The sequence below is a fragment of the Hemiscyllium ocellatum genome, chromosome 18 (assembly GCF_020745735.1).
Source record: "Hemiscyllium ocellatum isolate sHemOce1 chromosome 18, sHemOce1.pat.X.cur, whole genome shotgun sequence".
Taxonomy (NCBI): Eukaryota; Metazoa; Chordata; class Chondrichthyes; order Orectolobiformes; family Hemiscylliidae; genus Hemiscyllium; species Hemiscyllium ocellatum.
This window is the reverse complement of record NC_083418.1, coordinates 15,516,613-15,539,950: the sequence shown is the minus strand read 5'-3', so window position 1 is coordinate 15,539,950 and position 23,338 is coordinate 15,516,613. Positions and strand designations below refer to the sequence as shown.

The window sequence follows — 23,338 nt, the reverse complement described above, 5'->3', positions numbered from 1 at the left end:
CAGGTGATGCAAAGAACAGTAAAAATGGAGGCTCTGTTAGAACTTCTTGTTCCTAAAACTTAATGGAAAATCAATAATTCTTTTGGTGTATGTAGGTTCCATCAGAAATTTGTATCTAACTTCAGCACGATTGCCATACTTTTAATAGATTTGTTCTGATGACAAGTAAAGTTTGTATGGTCAGCAGAGTGCCCAAGAGCCTTTGAGAAGTTAACGGCAAGTCTATACATGTATTCAGTTTTGGCTGACAAAATCTTTAAAAATGACAATCAATGCTAATGAATTGAGGGTAGATATTGTCTCACTGTAAAATGTTGACTTATGAATAAAGAAGCCGATGGGACACCTTTCTAAGAAATTAAATCAATATCCAAAGAAGCACTATGCAATTGTAAAGGAGAAATTGAGATTATTGTTGGCTCTTCAACGTTTTGAAATCCAAGCCTGACAGATTGCAAAGAAATAATATATTTTGACGATAATCTGTCAGCTTTCGTTGAAAACTTTAAACCTCAAATGCAAGATTGTTTAGAGCTTAGTGATTCATGTTGAAGCAATATCATCCTCAGGAAAAAGATGAGAAAGACCAAGAGTGTCAGGTAGTAAAGTATGGCAGAGACAGTAGGAAGGTAGGAGAAATGGGAAGGACATACTGGCACTAGAGCGTGTCCAGCGGAGATTCACATGGATGATCCCTGGAATGGTAGGTCTAACATACGAGGAACGGCTGAGGATCCTGAGATTGTATTCATTGGAGTTTAGAAGATTAAGGGGAGATCTAATAGAAACTTACAAAATAATACATGGCTTGGAAAGGGTGGACGCTAGGAAATTGTTTCCGTTAGGCGAGGAGACTAGGACCTGTGGACACAGCCTTAGAATTAGAGGGGGTAAATTCAGTACAGAAATGCGGAGACGTTTCTTCAGCCAGAGTGGTGGACCTGTGGAATTCATTGCCGCAGAGTGCAGTGGAGGCCGGGACGCTAAATGTCTTTAAGGCAGAGATTGATAAATTCTTGATGTCACAAAGAATTAAGGGCTACGGGGAGAATGCGGGTAAATGCTCATCAGCCATGATTGAATGGCGGAGTGGACTCGATGGACTGAATGGCCTTACTTCCACTCCTATGTCTTATGATCTAAGTATCACTAATATAATAAGCTAAGGAGACATTAGCTTTGGTCATACCAAATGGTTTATATCAATATCGATGTATCATGCCATTTGGTTTTAAATGCCCCAATTACTTTACAAAGACTTATAAATCAAGTCACACTAAAGTGCCAAGCTGTGTAGTTTTAGGACAGTGCTGTAATACATAGTAATACTTGAGAAGCACACTAAAATAATTAGGAGATTTGTTTAAACAACTCATTAATTGCCTTGGTAAGAAACCTTAGTATCATAGAACCATAGAGGACAGAAGAGGCCTTTCATCCCATCAAATCCACACTGACACAGATGATTCTAAATCTAGATTCGACCCTTCACTTCCAGTAGTTGACTCATAGCTTTGAATGTTATGGCATTTCAAGTGTTCATCCAAATTTTTTTATTTAAATAGTGAGATTTCCCACCTCAACTACTCTTCCAGGAAGTGAATTCCAGATTCTGCCACTCTCTGGGTGAAAAATGTTTTCCTCAAATTGCAAACTTCACCTCTAATGGTGTATTTTGTTATGAAAACAGTCATCAGGGTACCATGTCCAATGTGCAAAGAAACACAAATATCCACTGAACATAATCTGCTCGTTTTTGTCATGTAATTTAAGATCCAAAATGCAAGGTTGTTAAGTTAGAACTTACTGATTCATCCATTCAGTGTAAAAGTTGTTCTCATTGCCAGAAAGAAGACATAGCTGAAAATATTGTTAAAATTGGAAAATAAATGATAATGAAAATTAAATGTTTAAATATTGCATAAAAAGTAATGGGGTGACTGACTGTAATGTTTTGTGTTGTATATCTGTTATTTCTTGATCTTGAAATGCACTAAGGAACAGTGTTTCATTTTCATAAAGGGTATGTGTGATACCACTTATTTTTAGATTAGATTAGATTCCTTACATTGTGGAAACAGGCCCTCAGCCCAACCAGTCCACATGACCCTCCGAAGAGTAACCCATTTCCCTCTGACTAATGCACCTAACACTATGGGCAATTTAGCATGGCCAATTCACCTGGCCAGCACATCTTTAGACTGTGGGAAGAAAGTAGAGCACCCGGAGGAAACCCACGCAGACACGGGGAGAATGTACAAACTCCACACAGACAGTCACCCGAAGCTGGAATCGAACCTGGGACCCTGGTGCTGTGAGGCAGCAGTGCTAACCACTGAGCTACTGTACTGCCCTAATACTTTGTTTTTGGACCATAAACTGAAATGAAAGTTTGACTGCAGTCACTGACAAAAAGAAAAATGTTACAACTTGAAAAATAAGTTATGCATTTGTTGAGCTGTGCTAACTTATATAAATTAGTAACTCTTTTTACTGTTTTTCAGTCTTTTTTGTTGTAGTTGTATTGTGCCAGTATATAGAATTATATTTAGTGTTACTGAAGAATATAGGTGTCATTTTCTTTTGTTCTGGATATTAGTCAGCCAAACCAGACATTTTGATGGTTTCGTTGGGATTCTTCCACACTCATGCATTTTACGAAGTATTGTGGAACAGTAGGCATATTTAGTGGGACATTGTTCCAAATATCTGTGGATTATCCAAATCGCTAAAGAAAGTTTCAAACAACCAACAGTCTGTCTATGGTACCATTTCAATTTCCGATGATGAACTTTGTCTAGCCACGCTTCAGGCCAGTTCAGGTGAAGGAAAAAATCCCAGAACCTCATCCTATCTCTGCTCCGTTTGCTTAATCTCATGTGACCTTTCTGACACTATCGGAGAACCTGCTACCTCAGCTCCAGCCAAATCAATCCCTCTGAGTGGGACAACTCCATCTACTGTTAAACTAAGGACAATCCCAAAAGCTACCTTTCCAACCCTCCCAGTTACCTTTAAACTTCTCTCTAGGTGTACCAAACGCAAAGATATGGGTGACAATAGGTTCACTTGCATTATGTGAGATTTTCCAAGGAGTGGCAATCTCACAGACGTCCCAGAATCCAATTTTCTTGAGGAAAAGTTCTGACTTAATAGAATTGCAAGTTACCCATATCCTGTGAACAGCAAAATGTGTTCATGGCTTTCCATCTAAACCCTGAGATGGGTTATGGACAGCTGATTATCTGAAATGGGAATGTTTATCTTGATAGCCGTGTTTCTTGTATGTGGATTGGTCATGTGATTCCTCACAATGCTGATCCCAAATGCCTTTTTAATTTACAATTTTAAAATGGCAGTTAGTTAAGGGCTTAACACTTCAGACAACATCTGCTAACAATATCAAAATCCCTAACTCTAGATTACTAACTCTAGCCTGTGAAAAGCAATCAATAGCCTATACGTTTCAGCATATTTCTCAGAAAAACACACATGAAGAGGTTTAAAGAGAGGAACTGTCTCCAACTTCTGAACTGATCCAACACCCCCAAAAAGGAATTCCAGATTGTTAACTGCAGCTTTGGAGTTTTGGACTCCACCTTAAAAGGAAGGAGATTAATAAAATGTTATTCCTTGATCAGTTTGTACTTGCATTATTGCTAACTGAAAAATCTCTTTCTTCTTTTTGATGCAGTGCCTCCTTGTATGATTTGTGAGTTTGTCTGTGTGGTAACGTTTCTGCCCAATTACATCTAGAAGTTTATGAAATAAACTTTAGTATTGGTTTAAATTTACAGCAGACTTTATTGCAGACTTTTTAAAGTCCGTGTCCACATACAGAAGGAGTGGTGAGACATGCCATCATTGTTTAAACGTGGAGAAAATTAAACTAGAATCTGCTTACAAACAGATGGTGAAACTCGGGTGAGAATAGGATGAGATTTGTTCTAGAACCCCAATCTGTTACACTTAGATTGATATTAAGCTTAAATAGCTTTAACTTTAAGATACAGCAGTTTCCTGGATAAAAATTTGATATAACATTATACAAGAATTGAACCTCCTAATGCAGAATGATCAGTTCCTTTCAGAATAAAAAGAAGTTCTTTTTCTTTTGACATTTTCCTCATTTGCTGTTTCTTGTGATCTAATAATCATTTTAAGATATGTTTTATGCTTTTCTTTCCAATTTCATGGCTGAAATGCACAGTTTGCTGTATTTTACCCTTATTTCATCTTCCACATGCAATTGTATTAAATTTAAATATTGTTTTAAACCCTGTGAAAGTACACCATATTTTCAGTTGTAGTCTGTAGCAATAACAAGTTCATGATATCTGCTAATTCACTTTGTTTTGTTATGTCCAAAGTTACATTTTTGTATCAATTTTGTTTCTATACAAACAATCCATTTCTAAATAGACTATCAATCCCAAATTAATCTGTTAGCACTTTAAGCTCAATTGACTGTGCACAGATGATCCTTTATTCAGCATTGTGATTTTTGGCAATCCAGAATTTCAAGACAAGTTTTTCTTTACTCATCTTTCAGTTTCAAGGCATGTGTTACCCTGAGTCTCTTCACTGCAAAGACTCCAATTTGCCTCAAAAGTTCAAATAAAAACAAATACAAAATCTGTTACATACTACAACATTTCTCTAACAGTTCTTCTTCATAATTGCTCTCACATGACTTTTTATAAAATATTCTTTCATGGAGACGGTACTGTTATCTAGGCCCAAATTTTTTGCACATCCCAAATTGTCCTTGTGAAGTAAGCTGCCTTCCTGAACTGCTGCACTCTTTAGATCTAGACCTTGATGTACAGGAAACAAATTCAAAATTTTCAGATAATAGTAATACTGAAAATACTGTAAACTAAGAGGAGAATAATGTAGAACTACAAACATGAGCACATTGATGAAATAGGTGGCAGATGTTGTGTCCAGTGGCATGTGAGATTATGCATTTTTGTAGGAAGAATATTGTAGGAGACATAGTATTAAGTGAATGGGATACAAAAGCAACGAAATCTGTGTATATGTGCACAAATCATTAAAGGTGGCAGGAGAGGATGTGCTTCATTAATAGGAGCATGGATTACAAGGGAAAGAGGTTATATTTGTTTTCTTCATTATTTCATAGGCTGTGGGTGTTGCTGGCAAAGCCAGTGATTGCAACCCATCCTAAACTGCCCTTGAACTGAGTAGTTTGCTAGGCCACTTTGCTTTAGGACTGGAATCATATGTTGGACAGAACAGGTAAGGATACCACCTTACCTTCACTAAAGCACACCAGTGAACCAAATGGGTTTTTTCAATAATAGAAGATAACTGTTATGGTCAATATTACTGAGATTAGCTTTAGATTTCAGATTTGTAATTTAGTTTAAATTCCACTAGCTGCAGCTGCAACAAACATGATGAATTGAATAGCTTCCAACTGCAAAAAATAATACTGTAAGCAGTAAAATAATCCACAGTATACATTTTGAAGAATCCTTTTGTCAGTATTATTTGTGCTGTAGAAACAAATATTCTGTGAGGCTGTTTGAAAATGCTAGTTTCATGCAATTCTGTTCAGAAATAGCAATGGGATTGGTTTCAAGACTTCCAATAAGTCACTCAGGACTGTTCAAGGGTCACTGAGGATGAGTTTAAAAGTTACAGGCAGTGGAGAAATAATGATTTTGTGTGTGAAAGAAAGATAGAAGCAGACTTCATGTTAGGTAGTGCTGCTTCTAACAGGAATACAACTGACCTATATGAGTTCTAGTTTGGGGACTCATTAGAAGTAAAGTGCTGTTGGATATCTCTGTTCAATTTGAACTGAAGTAGAAGATCTAGTAAATAGTAGGCAGCTGATTATTGCAGTTAGACTTTGGAAAGTCCTAAAAGCTGTAAGGAGTCTAATGAAGCCTATGCTACAAAGTGTTCAGTACAGAAGTAAGTGGGAGTTGAAATGCTCGCAAGCAGTATCTACTTGATGTAACCCAGCAAGTTGGAGCTGAGAAAAAAATAGTAGAAGAGAAGAGCAGTTTTATAATCTTTTAATAATATTATCTTTAGCTAACTGGGAACCAGGAAAATTTGGTGTCACTAAGATAATGAACTCTATGCAAACAGATGTGGAGTCTCTAGCTGCAAAAGTTTAAGCAATATTGTTTGGGGCAAAATGTTGTAGATGCCATTGTATAAACAGTGACCATTGGATAATTCATGACAAAACAGTTTTAAGGTGTCAAGTTGTCTCACATATTATAAATTACTTGAGGTGCAGTGACCAAGTTGCAGATGCAATCATCTCTCTATGATGACAATCAGTGAAAAACAAATTCATCTTTGCTTTTCAAACATTCTCCCACAGTGACTCCATTTTGAGGCTTGAAAATTATTGTGACCCCTTCAGTAGAAACTGTGAAAGTAGGCTAGCTGGTGTGAGGTTGGAGTGTTGCTGTGAGATCTGGAGTATTGTTGCTACAGTCTTGCCACAGTTCCATGGTGGATATTCCTGACTCAGAACTCCTCAATCTTGAAGTTTAAGCTTGAATGTCCAATTGAGGAAGCCTTTGTGTTCAGGGTTATGGTTTTGTGCAAATGTGTACCAGCTTTATCTTTAAGTATTTATTTCTAATAGAGATTTGTTGTCTTATGATAATTTAAGTTCAATGGTGTCGAGGAAACTAATGCTTCTCTTGAGTCTTGTGGCTTAATATTTACAGAGGTGATGATAATTGTTGAGCATTTTGATGAAATCTTCTAATTCTGCTTCTGTGTGAGTCCAAGTACCATGTTAATCAACAAACGTACTGAAGGTGAAATTCCAAATGCATGCATCACCTCATAAAGGAGTTAGTAAGAATGGAAGAAGCCCCTAAGACCAAGACTTAGTTCCCAAATATCAAAAGTAGATGTTCAGGAAATCTCAAGAGGACCCCTTGAAACACCGGCTCCTAGTAAAATGTACAATTTTGGGTTCCATATCATAGAAAAGATGTTGATCTAATAGAAAGGGCAGAATGTAGATTCACAAAATTGCTACCTGATCTCAAGGAATACCAAATTTGTTAAATTCACTTCTTCATTTATACTGCAGCCTAGTGACTGAAAACTGGCTTATATTAACATTTTCTTTTTGTTTTGAGCAATACATGAAGTGTAAAGCATGATGCCAAGTCATATCACCATGGCATGATTCTTCTTCCATACATATTTAAGCAATCATTTTTCAGTAGGACGTCAGGAAGTGTATATTAACAAGTACAGATGAATGCTATCAGTCACACCACCACCATTTAAAAGTGATTGAAGCAAAGAGGGAAATATGATTAAAGTGGCAGTAGGAAAGTCACAATTGGATACCTCATAGCTAAGCGTAATTTTAATATCCATAAAAATACATCTTCAGGCTGAATGGCTGTTAGTTAAGAACAGAAACAGTTTTATTTCTCATCCATTCAGGGATTGCAAAGATGTTTGCTGTGGCCAACAAAAGTTCAAGCTGAGATCAGATGACTAATTATAAATTAGACAATATGCTAGAAATCTGTCTTTTATGAATCAGTTCCATTTAATTATATGCATTTATCAAATCTTCTATTGTGTATTTTGTCCAATTTTGGTATTGTTTAAATTTTTGGCTTACAAAAATCAATTTTTTTTAAATTCCCTTCTTACTCAGGTGTTTTGCAGTGATAGGATACAAAGGACGTCGACAGAAAATATCTTTGCAAATACCAGATTGTTTGCATTTTGGTGTGATAGCACATGAATTCCTACATGCAATTGGCTTCCACCATGAGCACTGTAGGAGTGATCGGAACAAATATGTCAAGATCTTTATGCGTAACGTTGTACGTGGTAAGAATACCTAGCTTGGTTCTTGAGAGTATATGTATGCCTAGTTAAACTTACCATAACATATATTATTTTAACTGTTCTATACTCAGAAAAAGTTAAAACTGGTTATTACTGTAATAATGTTTGGGGGAGGTGGTTAGCTCAGTTGGCTGATTGATTAGTTTGTGATACAGAGTGATGCAAACTGTGCAGGTTCAGTTTGTCTTGCAAATCGTCTGAGATGTAGTGACTGTCAGGCTAAACTCACCATCAGGCATCTCTGTTCATGGGAGTGCAGAATATGCACATACTGATACAATCTGTTTTAGGTAATTTTTAAAATAGATAGTCTTATTTGCTAATTGGCTGTTTTATTTGCACAGGGAATAAATTAAAGAAATATATATGTTAGGTACATATTTATATATTTAGTCACAAGCACAGAAAAAGCACCTTTTCTGACTACGCAGACATTGAAGCAGTCCATGTCAATATGTAATAGGTCCTGGACAATATATAGGAAAAAGTGAGGACTGCAGATGCTGGAGATCAGAGCTGAAAATGTGTTGTTGGAAAAGTGCAGCAGGTCAGTCAGCATCCAAGGAACAGAAGAATCGACGTTTCGGGCATGAGCCCTTCTTCAGGAATGAGGAAAGTGTGCCAAGCAGGCTAAGATAAAAAGTAGGGAGGAGGGACTTGGGGGAGGGGTGTTGGAAATGCGATAGGTGAAAGGAGGTTAAGGTGAGAGTGATAGGCTGGAGTGGGGGTGGGGGCGGAGAGGTCAGGAAGATTGCAGGTTCTCCCTGACCTCTCCACCCCCACTCCAGCCTATCACCCTCACCTTAACCTCCTTCCACCTATTGCATTTCCAATGCCCCTCCCCCAAGTCCCTCCTCCCTACCTTTTATCTTAGCCTGCTTGGCACACTTTCCTCATTCCTGAAGAAGGACTCATGCCCAAAACGTTGATTCTCCTGCTCCTTGGATGCTGCCTGACTTGCTGCGCTTTTCCAGCAACACATTTTCAGCTCTGGACAATATTTAGGCTTGGCTTGAAAATTGGCAAGTGTATCCGTGTCACACAAGTGCCAGAAAATGACCATTCCTAACAAAAAAGAATCCAAGCACTTTCCCTTTATATTCAATACATAACAATCACTGAAACTCCAACTAGAAATATCCTGGGGGTTTACCATTGACAAAATAATATGCTGGACTAGCTGTATAAATACTGTGGCTCTAAGAGCCGGTCAGACAATGGAAATGTTACAGTGAGTATTTCACGTCCCGATTCCCTAAAGCCTTGACACTATCTACAATGAACAGATCAGATATTGTATAATAGAATTTGAATATGCATATGAGGATGGTTTAATTGATGTTATGCTGACACCAGCAGAGTAGAGAAGAGCAGAAGAACAAACCAGAGAAAACACTGTAATGGAGTAGGATTAAGACTCTAGAGAGCTGTATTCAGTTATCTTTGAATACAAGTCCAAAGGTGTGCAAGTGGGGTGAATTGGCCATGCTAAATTGTCCATAGTGTTAGGTGGATTAGTCATGGGTAAATGTAGGGGAATGGGTGGGTTGCTCTTCGGAGGGTCGGTGTGGACTTGTTGGGCAGAAGGGCTTGTTTCCACACTGTAGGGAATCTAATCTAATCTAATATGTATAAAAGTGTTACAGTATTGAAGAGAAGAGAGACCCTGCCTCTTAAATCAGACTTAAATTTGTTAGCTGAGATTCTGAATTTTTATGCCAAGGGAACATTTCCCTCTATTGACTCTGTTCACTCCTCTCATGGTTTAACACATCTCTAACACATCTCTTAATCATATATTTTCCAAAGAAAACATAGCCAGTTTCTTTGACCCATCTACATAGCTGAAGTCTCTCAAATCTGTAAGCATTCTTGTAAATATTTTATACCATTAAAGTATTTGTTGAATCCAGAGCATCTATGTTTTTGTACTCTTCATAAAGCACAAGATCTCCGACAGTTATATGACATCATGTCCTGTGTTGTTTCGGTATAAAGCACCTTATCTTCAGTTATTTTCTCTGTGTAATGGAGTCAGTTCAGTGCCATCAATCAATTAGCTACATACATAATGCATACTAACATCTAAGACCATAAAACCCAAACTATGCTTGTAATTCTGCGATGTTATAGCCTCTCAAATGGTTAGTGTTCCTAATAAATTTAAAGACATCTTTCTCAGAAAGTTTCCTGTCTTTTTGTTATGTATATTACATAGAAACTTAAATAATGGGAGAAGGAGTAGGTCTTTGACCTCTTGACCCTGCTCTGCCATTCATATGATTATCGAACGCAGCACCTAATCCTACACTCCCCCATATCCCTTGATCCCTTTGGTCACAAGAGCTATGTCTGTAACATGGCAAGACATAAGAATGGAAGTAAGGCCATTCGGCCCAGCAGGTCCGCTTCACCATTCAATTATGGCTGATGGGCATTTCAACACCACTTACCTGCCCTGTCCCTATAGCCCTTAATTCCTTGCAAGATCAAGAATTTATCAATCTCTGCCTTGAAGACATTTAACGTCCCAACCTCCACTGCGCTCCATGGCAATGAATTCCACAGGCCCACCACTCTCTGGCTGAAGAAATGTCTCCTCATTTCTGTTTTAAATTGACCCCCTGTAATTCTAAGGCTGTGCCCATGGATCCTAGTATTCCCGCCTAAAGGAAACAAATTCCCAGCGTTCACACTTTCTAAGAAATGCATTATCTTGTAAGTTTCTAGTAGATTTCCCCTCAACCTTCTAAATTCTAATGAATACAATCCCAGGATCCTCAATCGTTCATCGTATATTAGGCTGACCGTTCCAGGGACCATCCATTTGACTCTCTGCTGGACACGCTCCAGTGCAAGTATGTCCTTCCTGAGGTGTTGGGCCCAGAATTGGACACAGTATTCTAAATGGGGCCTAACTAGAACTTTATAAAGTCTCAGTAACATATCACTGCTTTTACATTCCAACCCTCTTGAGAAAAATGCCAAAATTACATTTGTTTTTTTAACCACTGACTCAACCTGCAAGTCAAACTTTAGAGAATCCTGGAGTAGCACTCCCAGATCTCTTTGTGCATTGGCCTTATGGATTTTCTCACTGTTTATAAAATAGTCCATGCCTGTAATGTGCAAGACCTTGCATTTGCTCATGTTGAATTTCATCAGCCATTTCTTGGACTACTCTCCTAAACTGTCTAAATCTTTCTGTAGCCTCCCCACCTCCTCAAAACTACCAGTCTGTCCACCTAACTTCATATCATCAGCGAACTTCGCCAGAATGCCCCCAGTCCTCTCATCCAGATCATAAATATATAAAGTGAACAGCTGCAGCCCCAACACTGAACCCTGCGGGGCACCACTTGTCACTAGCTGCCATTCCAAAAAATAATCTTTTATTCCAACTTTTAGCCTTCTGTCGGATTGTCAATCCTCAATCCATGCCAGTAGCTCACCTTAAACACCATGGGCTCTCACCTTACTCAGTTGACTCCCGTGAGGCACCTTATCAAAGACCTATTGCAAATCTAGGTATTGAAACAAACTTTTACTATCATTTCTAATATTACTGGCTAGCTTACCTTCATATTTGATCCTCTGCTTCCTTATTTCTCACTTTGTTATCCTGTTTGTTTTTGTAGTCTTCCCAATCTTCTGATTTCCCAGTGCTCTTGGCCACTTTATAGGCTCTCTCTGTTTCTATGATACACTTTCTGACTTCCTTTGTCAGCCATGGCTGTCTAATCCACCCCCACCCCCTGGATAATTTTTCTTTTCTTTGGGATGAACTCTGACTGTGTCCTCAATTACACCCAGAAACTCCTGCCATTGTTGCTCTAGTGTCATCCTCGCTAGGCTCTGCTTCCAGTCGATTTTCGTCAGTTCCTCTCTCATGTCCCTGTAATTACCTTTATTTAACTGTAACACCATTACATCCAATTTTGCCTTCTCTCTTTCAAACTGCAGACTGAACTCTACCATATTATGATTGCTGCCTCCGAAGTGTTCCCTTACTTTAAGATCTTTCATAAGGTCTGACTCAATACATAGCACTAAGTCCAGAATAGCCTGCTCCCTTGTGGGCTCCATCACAAGCTGTTCCAAAACACATTGTGTAAGCATTCCATGAATTCCCTTTCTTTGGATGCACTGACACCAATATTCACCCAGTCTATTTGCATATTGAAGTCCCCATGATCACTATGACCTTGTCTTTCTGACATACACTATCTGTTTCCTGGTCCTCTTGCACCCCTGGTTCTGATCATTGCTGGGAGGTCTGTACATAATCCTATTATGATTTTTTGCCTTTGTGGTTCCTCAACTCCACCCACACAGAGTCCACATCATCTGACCCTTGTCATTCAGTGCCATAGTTTTAGTTTCATTCTTAACTAACTAGGCAACCCCACCCCCTCTACCCACCTTCCTGTCTTTTCGATAAGTTGTAAATCCTTAGATGTTTAACTGCAAGTCCTGAACCTCCTGCAACCACGTCTTTGTGATGCCTACCACATCATAATAATTTACGATGATTTGTGCTGTTACTTCATCTACTTTTTTACAAATGCTATGAGCATTCAGGTAAAGCACCTTAATACTAATTTTCTTATCCTCATGATTTCATCATCTCCAGTAATATGTCCTAAATTATCCTTCTTTTATGCTTCATTCCTAGTCTGCCTTGAACTTCAAACCTGCACACGTGCTAACCTGTAGCTTATCTTTCTACTTGACTCCCTAATGTTTTCCCATTCCCTCCCCTCCCCCCAACTCACAAGTTTAAAGTCCTAGTGACTACCCTATTTATCGTTTTCGCCAGAACACTGGTTCCACGTTGGTTCAGGTGGAGACCGTCCCATCAGTACAGATCACCCCAGTTCCAAAACTGATGCCAATGTCCCATGAAATGGAATTCCTCTTTCCCACACCAATCTCTTAGCCAGTTGTTTACTTCCCAAATTTTCTTATCCCTGTGCCAATTAGCGAGTGGCTCAGGCAGTAATCCAGAGATTATGACCCTCGAGGACCTGTTCTTCAATTTCCTTTCTTGTGCTTGATACTCTCCAAACAGGTCCTCCTTCCTAGCTTTGCCTATGTTGTTTGTGCCAACGTGGACCACAGCAACTGGATCTTCTCCCTCCTGCTCCAATATCTTTTCAAGCCAGTCGGAGATGTCCTGCACCCTGGCACCAGGCAGGCAACACACCATGTGGGACTCCCAATCCGGCTCACAAAGAATACTATCTGCCCCCTAATTATAGAAGCCCCTGTAACAACTACTTGTCTTTTTGCTCTCCCCTCTTGAATGGCCTTCTGCACCAAAGTGCCGTGGTCAGCTGGCTCATCCTGTCCATAGCCCTTTTTCTCATCATTACACGAAGCAAAAATCTTTCAATTGTTGGACAAGGTCAAGGGCTGAGGCTCCTTCAGTCCTGAACTCAGAATCCCCCTACCTGCCTCATTTACAATCGCACACTGTTGTCCCCTTCTTGGAACCACATAATGGTTTAGGCCCAACCACTTTCCGTGGTAGTAAATTCCACAGGGCCATCACTCTCTGGTGAAAATATTCTCCTTATCTCAGTTCTAAAATATTTACCACTTGTCCTTAAACCTGGTGGTGGACTCCCCCACCATCAGGAACACCCTTCCTGCATCTAAAATGTCTCGTCACATAGGATAATGTATAGAAATCCAGAAAGCACATCAGAGACAACACATCAATCTGGGTTCATATCTGAGACTGCAAAAACACCTTTCTGTCCCCTCACTACAAAATCCCCAAACAATATTTCTCTACCAATTTTTCTTCCACTCTCCTCTTAATCCTTGTTACCCATGGTGACATGGACATGATTGGCTACACAGTGCAGATTAATTAACACCCTCATTATTATTCAGAACTGAGAATTGGAGAGTGGAATGAAATCATGTGACCTCTGCATTTCCCACCTTTTCCAATTTGACTGTGGTCAAATCCTTATCTCTCTACGTGTAAAATACATTTATCTATAAACATGTTACCCATGTAACTCTTAGCCTTACAGATGACTGTCGTGATACTAGCTATTGCTAAAGCTCTGAAACCCAGAATTCAAGCTATTGCAATTGACTACAATCCTTCTGTGAATAGCGGTTCAGGACAGGGAAAGCATCCTGGAGTTCTATTTTCGACAGAGCATCTCTTGTAGGAGCTAGACTGCTATGACGTATTTATTAATTTATAACCTTTTGCACTACTAATAAATTTTACCCATGATAATAAACCTTGCCACTGCTAACAAACATTTGTCATTAATAATAAATCTCACCACTATTAATAAAACATATCAATACGGACCAACCATACTAAAACATTAAAAATCACACAACACCAGGTTATAGTCCAACAGGTTTAATTGGAAGCACACTAGCTTTCGGAGCGACGCTCCTTCATCAGGTGATTGTCACTCCGAAAGCTAGTGTGCTTCCAATTAAATCTGTTGGACTACAACCTGGTGTTGTGTGATTTTTAACTTTGTACACCCCAGTCCAACATCGGCATCTCCAAATCATGACTACTAAAACTTAACATTCATTGTAAAAATGCAAAGTAAGATTCAGCAACTGCTCATTTGATTTTTGTTGGTAATAGTTAAGAATTTTAATGTTTTTAAAATTCTAATTGTTTAGCCTCAGACTACAAACAGCCTACATATCAATGAATTTAAAATGTGCCTTGATTCCAGGTTGAATTATTTTTATTCAAACCCAGCTTTCTGTGGAATTTGTAGTTGTAGCTTTGTATGTCTCTGCTCTCTCCCAGGTAATTCAAGAGAGGCTGTTTGCTTTCTTTTACCCACTGTGACATCAAGTGGATAATTGGGTGCTGTTTACAGCTCCTCACTTAAGATGGTGTCAGCTTTGTAAAAAAAAATTCCAAGGTTGTCGTTCAGCTTTTACAATTTTTTTTATTTTGGCATTTATTGGTTAAAGCAAAACAGATCTGTTTTAATTAATTCCCAATTTGTTTTCTTCGCAGAACTCCAATATAATTTTAATATTTTGCACACAAATAATCTGGGCACAGAGTATGATTATAGCTCAATTATGCACTACGGCAGGTGAGTCTTAGACATCTCTCTGCCCTAGCTTACTATCAATAATTCTCTTATCTACCTACCTCGTTCTTATCTCTCTCCCTCTCTCTCTCTCTCTCTCTCTCTCTTTCTGGCCTCCGTCTTCACCTAACTGCTCTCTTAGCCCCACCAACAACACCATCTTTATTTAAATACAACATTTTCCTAGCTGCTATCAGCACTGATGAAAAGTTATTGGACTCAACATGTTAATTTTGCTTTCTCCTTACAGATGTTGCCAGACCTGCTAGGTTTCTTTTGCAATTTTCAATTTTGAGTCTCAGACTAGTTGTCTGCATTCTTATATGTACAAAAACATGCTCACCATCTTTTCACCCATGTTTCACAGAGAAATAATTTAACTGGTAAATCTTGTGCAGAATCGACTGGTATACTAGTCAAATGGTCATTAATGTGGTTATCAGGAAACAATCACTAACTTCCTGTTGACCCTCTGCATTAAGATTTCAGTCATTAACAAGCATCCATATCTTTGAAACAAATGTCAACATTTTGTTCCTATCATATGGCTCTGAAATGTATTAATTTTTGATGATATAACAGTGTTGATTTGTAAGGATCATGAGGTTGAGATAGTGTGCATGGGCTACCAAAAGTGGCATGAAAGTTGGAGCTCATGCAGTAAAAAGATACTATCAATGTAAAGTTTGTTGAGCAGCTGGTAGACTGGACCAATTCTCTAGGAGTCAATAAAAAATATATTAATGAAATGAATGTGGGTGTGCAATTCCAAGGGGGATGCAGTAGCAAAGATAGATCTAGATGTAATCATTGCAAGTCGCAGAATTCATGAGAAAGTGGTTGTAAAACTGATGCGTTATCTTGGGCATAGATTACAAAAACAAAGTTGTAGCAAACAGCAACAGAAACCTATGTTTAGATAGAACTTGTAAAACAATAAAACGTTGCAAATTGTTTTATAAGAGCAGTATAAAAAGAGGATGACATTGTTTTGAAGATGCTTTATTTTTAATGACTTTTGTGGATTTGAGTTTCAAGGATTTTGGAAATGCTAGAATTTTTTAATTAGTCAATGAAAAGACACGTTAGAACTATATTATTAAACAAGACATTTCTTGGAAATCAAATGCACCTAGATAATTTCTGGCTTGGTTGCTTAAACTCACTTAAGGGAAAATACCTACAAGCTTTAATGGCTATTCTCTTCAAACAGGCTTAGTATTTGTTTTTGGATTTTCAGTTGAGGGAAGCCTACTATGGAACAAACTGGTCAGCTGATGTCTTCTTTCCTGAAACATCTTTGCTGTGAAATCATGGTGAAGCCGGATTATTCTTCTGGAAGAGTGACTGAAAGAACCTCTTAATTTTGCACTTTCTGAGAAAGTTGTATTTCCCACAACTCCAGGGACACCATGTGTGACTAGTAATCTGACCGCACACAAAACATCAGACTGACAGACTTTGGAAAACTCTACACCTTATTCAACAGTTTTCTCACCAGTTCTTAAAAAAAATCACTGAAACCAAAATGTTGACTCTGCTTTCTCTCCACAGATGCTGCCAGATCTGCTGAGTTTCTTCAGCTTTTTCTGTTTTTATTTAAGATTTCCAGCATCTGCTAAAACAACAGTCTACCCCTCCCACCTCTGTGGTCATAGCAGAAAGCCACATATAATGATATTAGGTTCAATGACCAAAGGATTGGTCAAAGAAAAAGGTTTTATCGTGAGTCATAGAGTTATAGAGATGTACAGCCTGGAACAGGCCCTTTGGTTCAACTCGTCCATGCCAACCAGATGTCCTAAGCTAATCTAGTCCCATTTGCCAGCGCTTGGCCCATGTCCCTCTAAACCCTTCCTATTCATATACCCATTCAGATACCTCTTAAATGTTGTAATTGTACCAGCTTCTACCACTAAATGAGGTAGAGAGGCAGAAAGCTGTATTGTAAGCTTTCTAGACATTTGTAAACTAAAGACATTACATGGTTAGTTCTTTATTAGTGCAACCTGAACTAGGGCATTGTCTCACAGAAGTAATCTTGATGGTGGGACCGGGAGAAAATTTGCAAATCAGATAACTAGGGATATTTGCATCTGTAGACACTTAGCAGGTTTTTACGTTGACTATTTAACTATCTACTTCTGTATAGATTGGAGATATGGTCAGGACAAGTTCCTAGTGAAGGCAAAGCTCAATAGGAACCTGGGTGTGGTTTGCAGACTAACAGACCTTTGAATTTCCCTGTCCTTAATCCCGATGCCCCCAGATATGTCAAGAGCCATTGTTTTGCCCAATAGTCATGCATTGAAGGGGGTGTGCCTTACACAATGATGATCTAGTAACTGTTGCCACAATTCCAAAAAAAATTTTAATATAGATTCTGAGCATGTCTCCATCTTAAACTACTCTTATTTTCTCATGTGTGACCTAGCAGCGTCCACTTTTCAAGGTAGAGCTGCTAGAAGGACAACATTGTAGCCCTCGACTTGAGCCAGTGTGTGCCAGTCTCATCTAATACTTTATATTCAGTAAAACATTAAAGACATGCCAAGCAGCCCTTCAGTAACACAATCTGCATTAGGTCCTGACCTCAGAAATCTTAAAAGACAGCTAGATTCCACCCATTGTATTCATTTCTCTGCAGCACACTTTGGAAAGTGTGTGAAGAAGTTAGGGAGAGTACCTAAAAGATTTACAAGAATACACCAGAGATTAAGAAACTCAAGTTAGGGTAAGTCTGGAGAAAGTCAGGGAAACTGTTCTTTTAACGGCAAGTAATTATGATTGCTGGAAAATGTGATTAATTACAGGTTTTCAAAAGGATTTGATCAGCACTAGAAGAGAAAGTAATCAGCTGAAAAGGTCAGAGGAATGGGAGTAACTGAATTGTCCTTGAGCAGATTCTGATCAGACACAATGTTTCAAGTGATCTCATGTGCTGTAACCATCCTGTAAGTCAATGATTCTAAGATTTTATTGAGAAGCCAGCCAATTGAACATGCAGAAGTGAGGGTTCGAGCCAATCATGTGATGGAGATGGGCAGGAAGTTACCAGAACTGCCTTTACTTCTTAGCCACTATAATGAAACAGCATCAACACCCTCCATCCAGCAATATCAAGTCCAGGAGTTTTATTTTTAACTGAACTGCTGCTGTGCTGTCTTCTGAGTTGTGCTCTCTTCTGAATTGTCCTTTTAGACCCCTATAACTGCTTTAACATTGCACCCCACCCCTTATCTTCTGATACCACTTCCAGCTGTAACCCCTCTCAATCATTGAAGAATGTCCCAGCAGACAATGAGTGTTTTAGCAATGCTTCTCCAGGTCATCCATGAACCAGTGATCTTGTTTTCCTGTATTGGTAGCACAAGAACCTGCTGCCTAACCAATTTGATCTATAAAGAATGACAGCAGATGTTAGTAGCCACAATGTTCAAAAAGATGTTTGGGTCCAAAAGGGTTTTAAAAAAAGTCCTTCTGTCCTCTGCAAGGATACATGGTACTGTATAGTATCTGAAGAATGATTCATAAATGTATCAAGCAATGTAAATGTGCAAGTGAAAAGGGATGCAAACAGGAGTTTTGGTTGCAGGCTTTAGCATCAGTTGGAATATGTGGAGTGAATATGTGGGAACCAGTTAAAATTACACATTGTACCATTGGCAGGATGGTAAGGAGGACAAAGAAGCTGCCAAGGCCTTCATACTCAATAAACTGTTTGCACTTATTGGGATAAGATAGGTCTAGTGCCATAGCCATCCAAATATTGACATGAAAGGGGAGCTTGCAGAACTAACGTGAGAAAAAGGTCAATGATTCTAAACAGATGGAAAGCCAAAGTTTCGAGGCATCTCAATAAGGAGGCATCCATCTAATATTGTCAACTAATTAACAGAGACCTGCCTTAAATAAGAGCAGAACTGAGCACTACCACTCCTGGTTAAAAAGGCAAGATAAAGAACAGAAGATAAGAAGGAAAGTGGGATTAGAGTCATAGATTTTTTTACGGATGCACAAAGGAATTTGGCCCATCCTGTTCATGTCTATGTCCTATCCTCAATGCTTCTTAAATGTCTTGAGGCTTCCTATTTCTACAATTCTTTAGACAGTGAGATCCAGATACACACAAGCGTCTGAATAAAAACAAATTGCATGTATCCCTTCTAAACTTTCCTGTCCTTCCCTTAAAACTATGCTGCCTGGTTATTGATCTCACTACTGAGGGGAGCAGTTTCTCCCTATCTATACTGTTTATGCTGCTCAGTACTTAATAAACTTCAAATTCCCCTCAGTCTTCAGTTTGCAGGAAAACAATCCCAGTTTATCAAATCCATCATTAAAGCCAAATCATTTCAATGCAGCAAACATCATGGTGAATCTCCTCTGCTTGCTCTTTCTCATGCAGTCATATCTTTTCTTCAGTGTAGCGACCATAACTACACAATGTACTCTGACTTATATTGTATACAGTTTCATCATAACCTCCCTGCTCTTGCATTCAATGTCTTGATTAATAAAGGGATGTATCCCTTGTAGTGATTGGAACCAGCTTGATCTTGTTGACTACAACAGTCTTGATTGTGGAAAGCCCTGGCTGTGTCTTGTAATGCATAAAGATAGATACACACCAGGACCTGATCAGTACACCCTAGTACTCTGTGGGAAGCTAGGGAATGATTGTTGTGCCCCTTGCTGAGATTTTTGTATCATCGATAGTCACAGGTGAGGTGCTGGAAGACCGGAAGTTGGCTAATGTGGTGCCACTATTGAAGAAAGATGGTAAGGAAAAGTCAGGGAGCTACAGATCAGTGGTTTTGGCATCAGTAGTGGGCAAATTGTTGGAGGGAATCCTGAGGAACAGGATTTACATGTATTTGGAAAGGCAAAGACTGATTAGGCAGAGTCAGCATGGCTTTTGTGTGTGGAGAAAAAAACAACATAACTCATGTATAACTAACATAATTGAGTTTTTTTGAACAAGTAATAAGAGGATTGATGAGGACACAGTGGTAGATGTGGTCTCTATGCACTTCAGTAAGGCATTTGACAAGGTTCCTCATGGTAGACTGCTAGTAAGGTTAGATCACCCGAATATATGGAGCACTAGCTATTTGGATATAGAACAGGGTCAAAAGTAGAAGGCAGGGTAGTGGTGGAAGGTTGTTTTACAGACTGGAGGTCTGTGACCAGCAGTATACCAGAAGAATAGGTGCTGGGTCCACTGCTTTTTGTCATTTATATGAATGATTAAGATGTGAACAGAGGCGGTATGGTGAGTAAGTTTGCAGATGACACCAAAATTGGAGGTGTAGTGGACAGCGAAGAAAGTTACCCCAGAGTACAACGGGATCTTGATCAGATGGGCCAAGAAGTGGCAGATGGAGTTTAATTTTGATAAATGTGAGCTGCTGCATTTTGGAAAGGCAAATCAGGGCAGGATTTATACACTTAATGATAAGGTCCTGAGGAGTGGTGCTGAAGAAGGATTATGCCCGAAACATCAACTCTCTGCTCCTCGAATGCGGCCTGACCTGCTGTGTTTTTTCTAGCGCCATGCTTTATCAGCTCTGACTGTCCAGCACCGCAGTTCTCACTTTCTCCTAAAGAGACCTTGGAGTGCAAGTTCATAATTTCTTGAAAGTGGAGTTGCAAGTAGATAGGATAGAGAAGAAGGCATTTGGCATGTTTGCCTTTATTGATCAGAGTATTGAGTGTAGGAGTTGGGAGGTCATGTTGCAGCTGTACAGGATATTGGTTCGACCACTACTGGAATACTGCGTGCAATTCTGGTCTCCCTGCTATAGGAAGGATGTTGTGAAACTTGAAAGGGTTCAGAAAAGAATGTTGCTAGCATTAGATGGAGAGGCTGAATAGACTGGGGCTATTTTCCATGCAGCATTGAATGCTGAGGGGTGACCTCAGAGAGGTTTCTAAAATCATGAAGAGCATGGATAAGATAAATTTAAGATGAGAGGGGAAAGATTTAAAAGGGACCTAAGGAGCAACATTTTCACAGAGGGTGGAGCTTGTCTGGCATGAAATGTGAGAAGAAGTGGTGAAGGCTGGTACAATTATACCATTTAAAAGGTATCTGAATGGGTATATGAATAGGGAGGGTTCAGAGGGATATGGGCCAAATACTACAAATGGGACGAAATTTATTTTGGATATCTGGTCGACATGGATGAGTTGGACTGAGTTGGTCTGTTTCTGTGCTGTGTATCTCTATAACTCTATGACCAATATAACTAGGAGATTTAGAATCTCTTTAGTTCAGAGGACAGTTCTGAACTGGCTGGCCACAGTCAGTGTACTGTGCCTAAGTAAATAAAGGGTGACTTGATGATATGATACCGACCTTGTGTAGTTATTTCAGTGGCAATGGGAGAAAATGTATGTGCTCGAAGAGCATTCGCTTGCAACAGTCTTCTTGAAGTTGGGAGAAGCATTTCAGGCACTTGCCTTTATTTGGAAAGCTTGATTCATTTGATCTTGTTGTCAAAGACTGCGCCCAGTATGTGGAAAGAATGCAATAGTTTTCCAGGCAAATGGCATTGTAGCAGATGAAAAGCAATAAGTAATCCTTCTGGACTGCTGCAGACCTGCAGCATTTTCTATTACAAGGGGCTTAACTTACCCAGAGGAACCAGACAATTAAACCTTCCAAGAGTTGACTGAGTTGATTAAGAAATATTATGACCCAAACCTCCTCTAATTCTGAGATGCTATCTGTTTTATTCTGTTTTAATCTTTTGTTAGAGAACTGGGGGAATCCATATCAGGATTCTTGGTGAGGTTGAGATAAATGGCAAAGACAGGTGATTTTGGGTTAACCCTGAATGAGATGCTAAGAGACCATTTGATAAGTGGGATTAATGATGTAACCATGCAGAAGCGCCTAATAGCTGAAACCCAACTGGATTTCAAATAGGAGTGACAACTGGTTTTGTCATTAGAAAATAGAGCAAGTGGAGCATTGGAGCTACAGGGCATGGAAGTGGACTCCCTCACCTGCCCAACTGAGCTTGAGGAACACTACTTGAGTGTAGGCAATCACAGAGCCTTATGCAGGGCATATCCTGAGCAGAAGGACTCTAGGCCAGCCCACAGCAGAACTCCACAACAAAGCTGAGCCTCAGCAAAGTGGCTAAACAGTTCTTCAGGATATGTACCAGCAAGCCATTGTAGTTGCTGCCAGTATGCAGACTGGAAACAGTAAAGGAGTCCTTCAAGACCTGACTTGAGCAAGAAAGTTTGTAGGTCAGTACCCAGGAGAGTCACACCCTGGAAAGTCCCCCTACGTGTGGGTTGGAACAATAAAGTTACTTAGCAACATCCAAATCGGAACCAATAAATATTAATGTTTGATTCAATGGTCACCTAGTTCCCCTGGAGGTTGATACTGGTGCAACTGTGTCAGTGATCACAGAATGTTTTTAACAAGATTCGCTCAGGATTCCAACCCTTAAATTTGAGCAAGACCTCCATCAGACTCAAAACATACACTAGGGAACAATTACAGATTAAGATTACAATTTCAGGTCCCTTCTCCTATGAGAAGCAGTTGGTGCAGTTACCAAGAATGGTAATAAAAGACTCAGGCCCAAGCCTATTGGGGTGAAATTGATTGAGAACGATTCACCTAGAATGGCTAGACTGGCTCAACATTTTTTGATCAGAAAATGGCTGCCTCAGGGAAGTCCTAGTAAAGTACCCAGGAGTATTACAGGAAGGACTTTGGACTATCAAAGGGACCAAAGTACTTTACATCTTAACCAGGAAGTAATTCCAGTGCCATTTGCCTTGCAGGCAAAACTAGAGGTGAAGGAGGCTGGAGAGCAAAAGAATCATCAAACCAGTACAGTTTGCAGAATGGGCCGCACCAATCATACCTATTGTGAAGCTTCATGACTCAGTTTTCTGTTGTGGGAATGTTAAAATAGGGGTGAACTGCTTGCCTTTCATTGAGGACTTGTACGCGAGTTTGACAGGGGGGTGCTGTCATTTACGAAGCTAGACATGAGTAATGCCTACCAGTAATTCGACTGGATAAGGAGTCCCAGGATTCCACTACAATTAATACCCATAAGGATTTACATCAAGATGACTATCATTTGCGGTACCATTCAGCTCGCACCCTTTTCAGCAGACCATGGAGAACATTACACAAGGGCTGACCCCATGTTGCCATTAAACTGGATGACATGCTAATAACAGGGAAGACCAATAAAGAGCATTTGGAGAACCTAGACATTGTGCATAAATGTTTTTCCCAGGCAGGTGTACACCTTAGAAGGGAAAAATGTGTGTTACAGGCACCCCAAGTGACCTGGAAGAAAGTGAGGACTGCAGATGCT

The 23,338-nt window shown here is 39.4% G+C and overlaps 1 protein-coding gene across 1 annotated transcript in view; it reads left to right on the top strand.

Annotated features, from left to right (window-relative positions):
- Window positions 1-23,338, top strand: part of LOC132824534 (low choriolytic enzyme-like) — a 169,354-nt gene that overhangs the window by 101,893 nt on the left and 44,123 nt on the right. Inside the window, exons 7-8 of the mRNA XM_060839167.1 lie at window positions 7,682-7,860; window positions 14,900-14,981. Of these exons, the coding sequence (XP_060695150.1) occupies window positions 7,682-7,860; window positions 14,900-14,981 (261 nt within the window). The remainder of the gene's footprint in view (window positions 1-7,681; window positions 7,861-14,899; window positions 14,982-23,338) is intronic.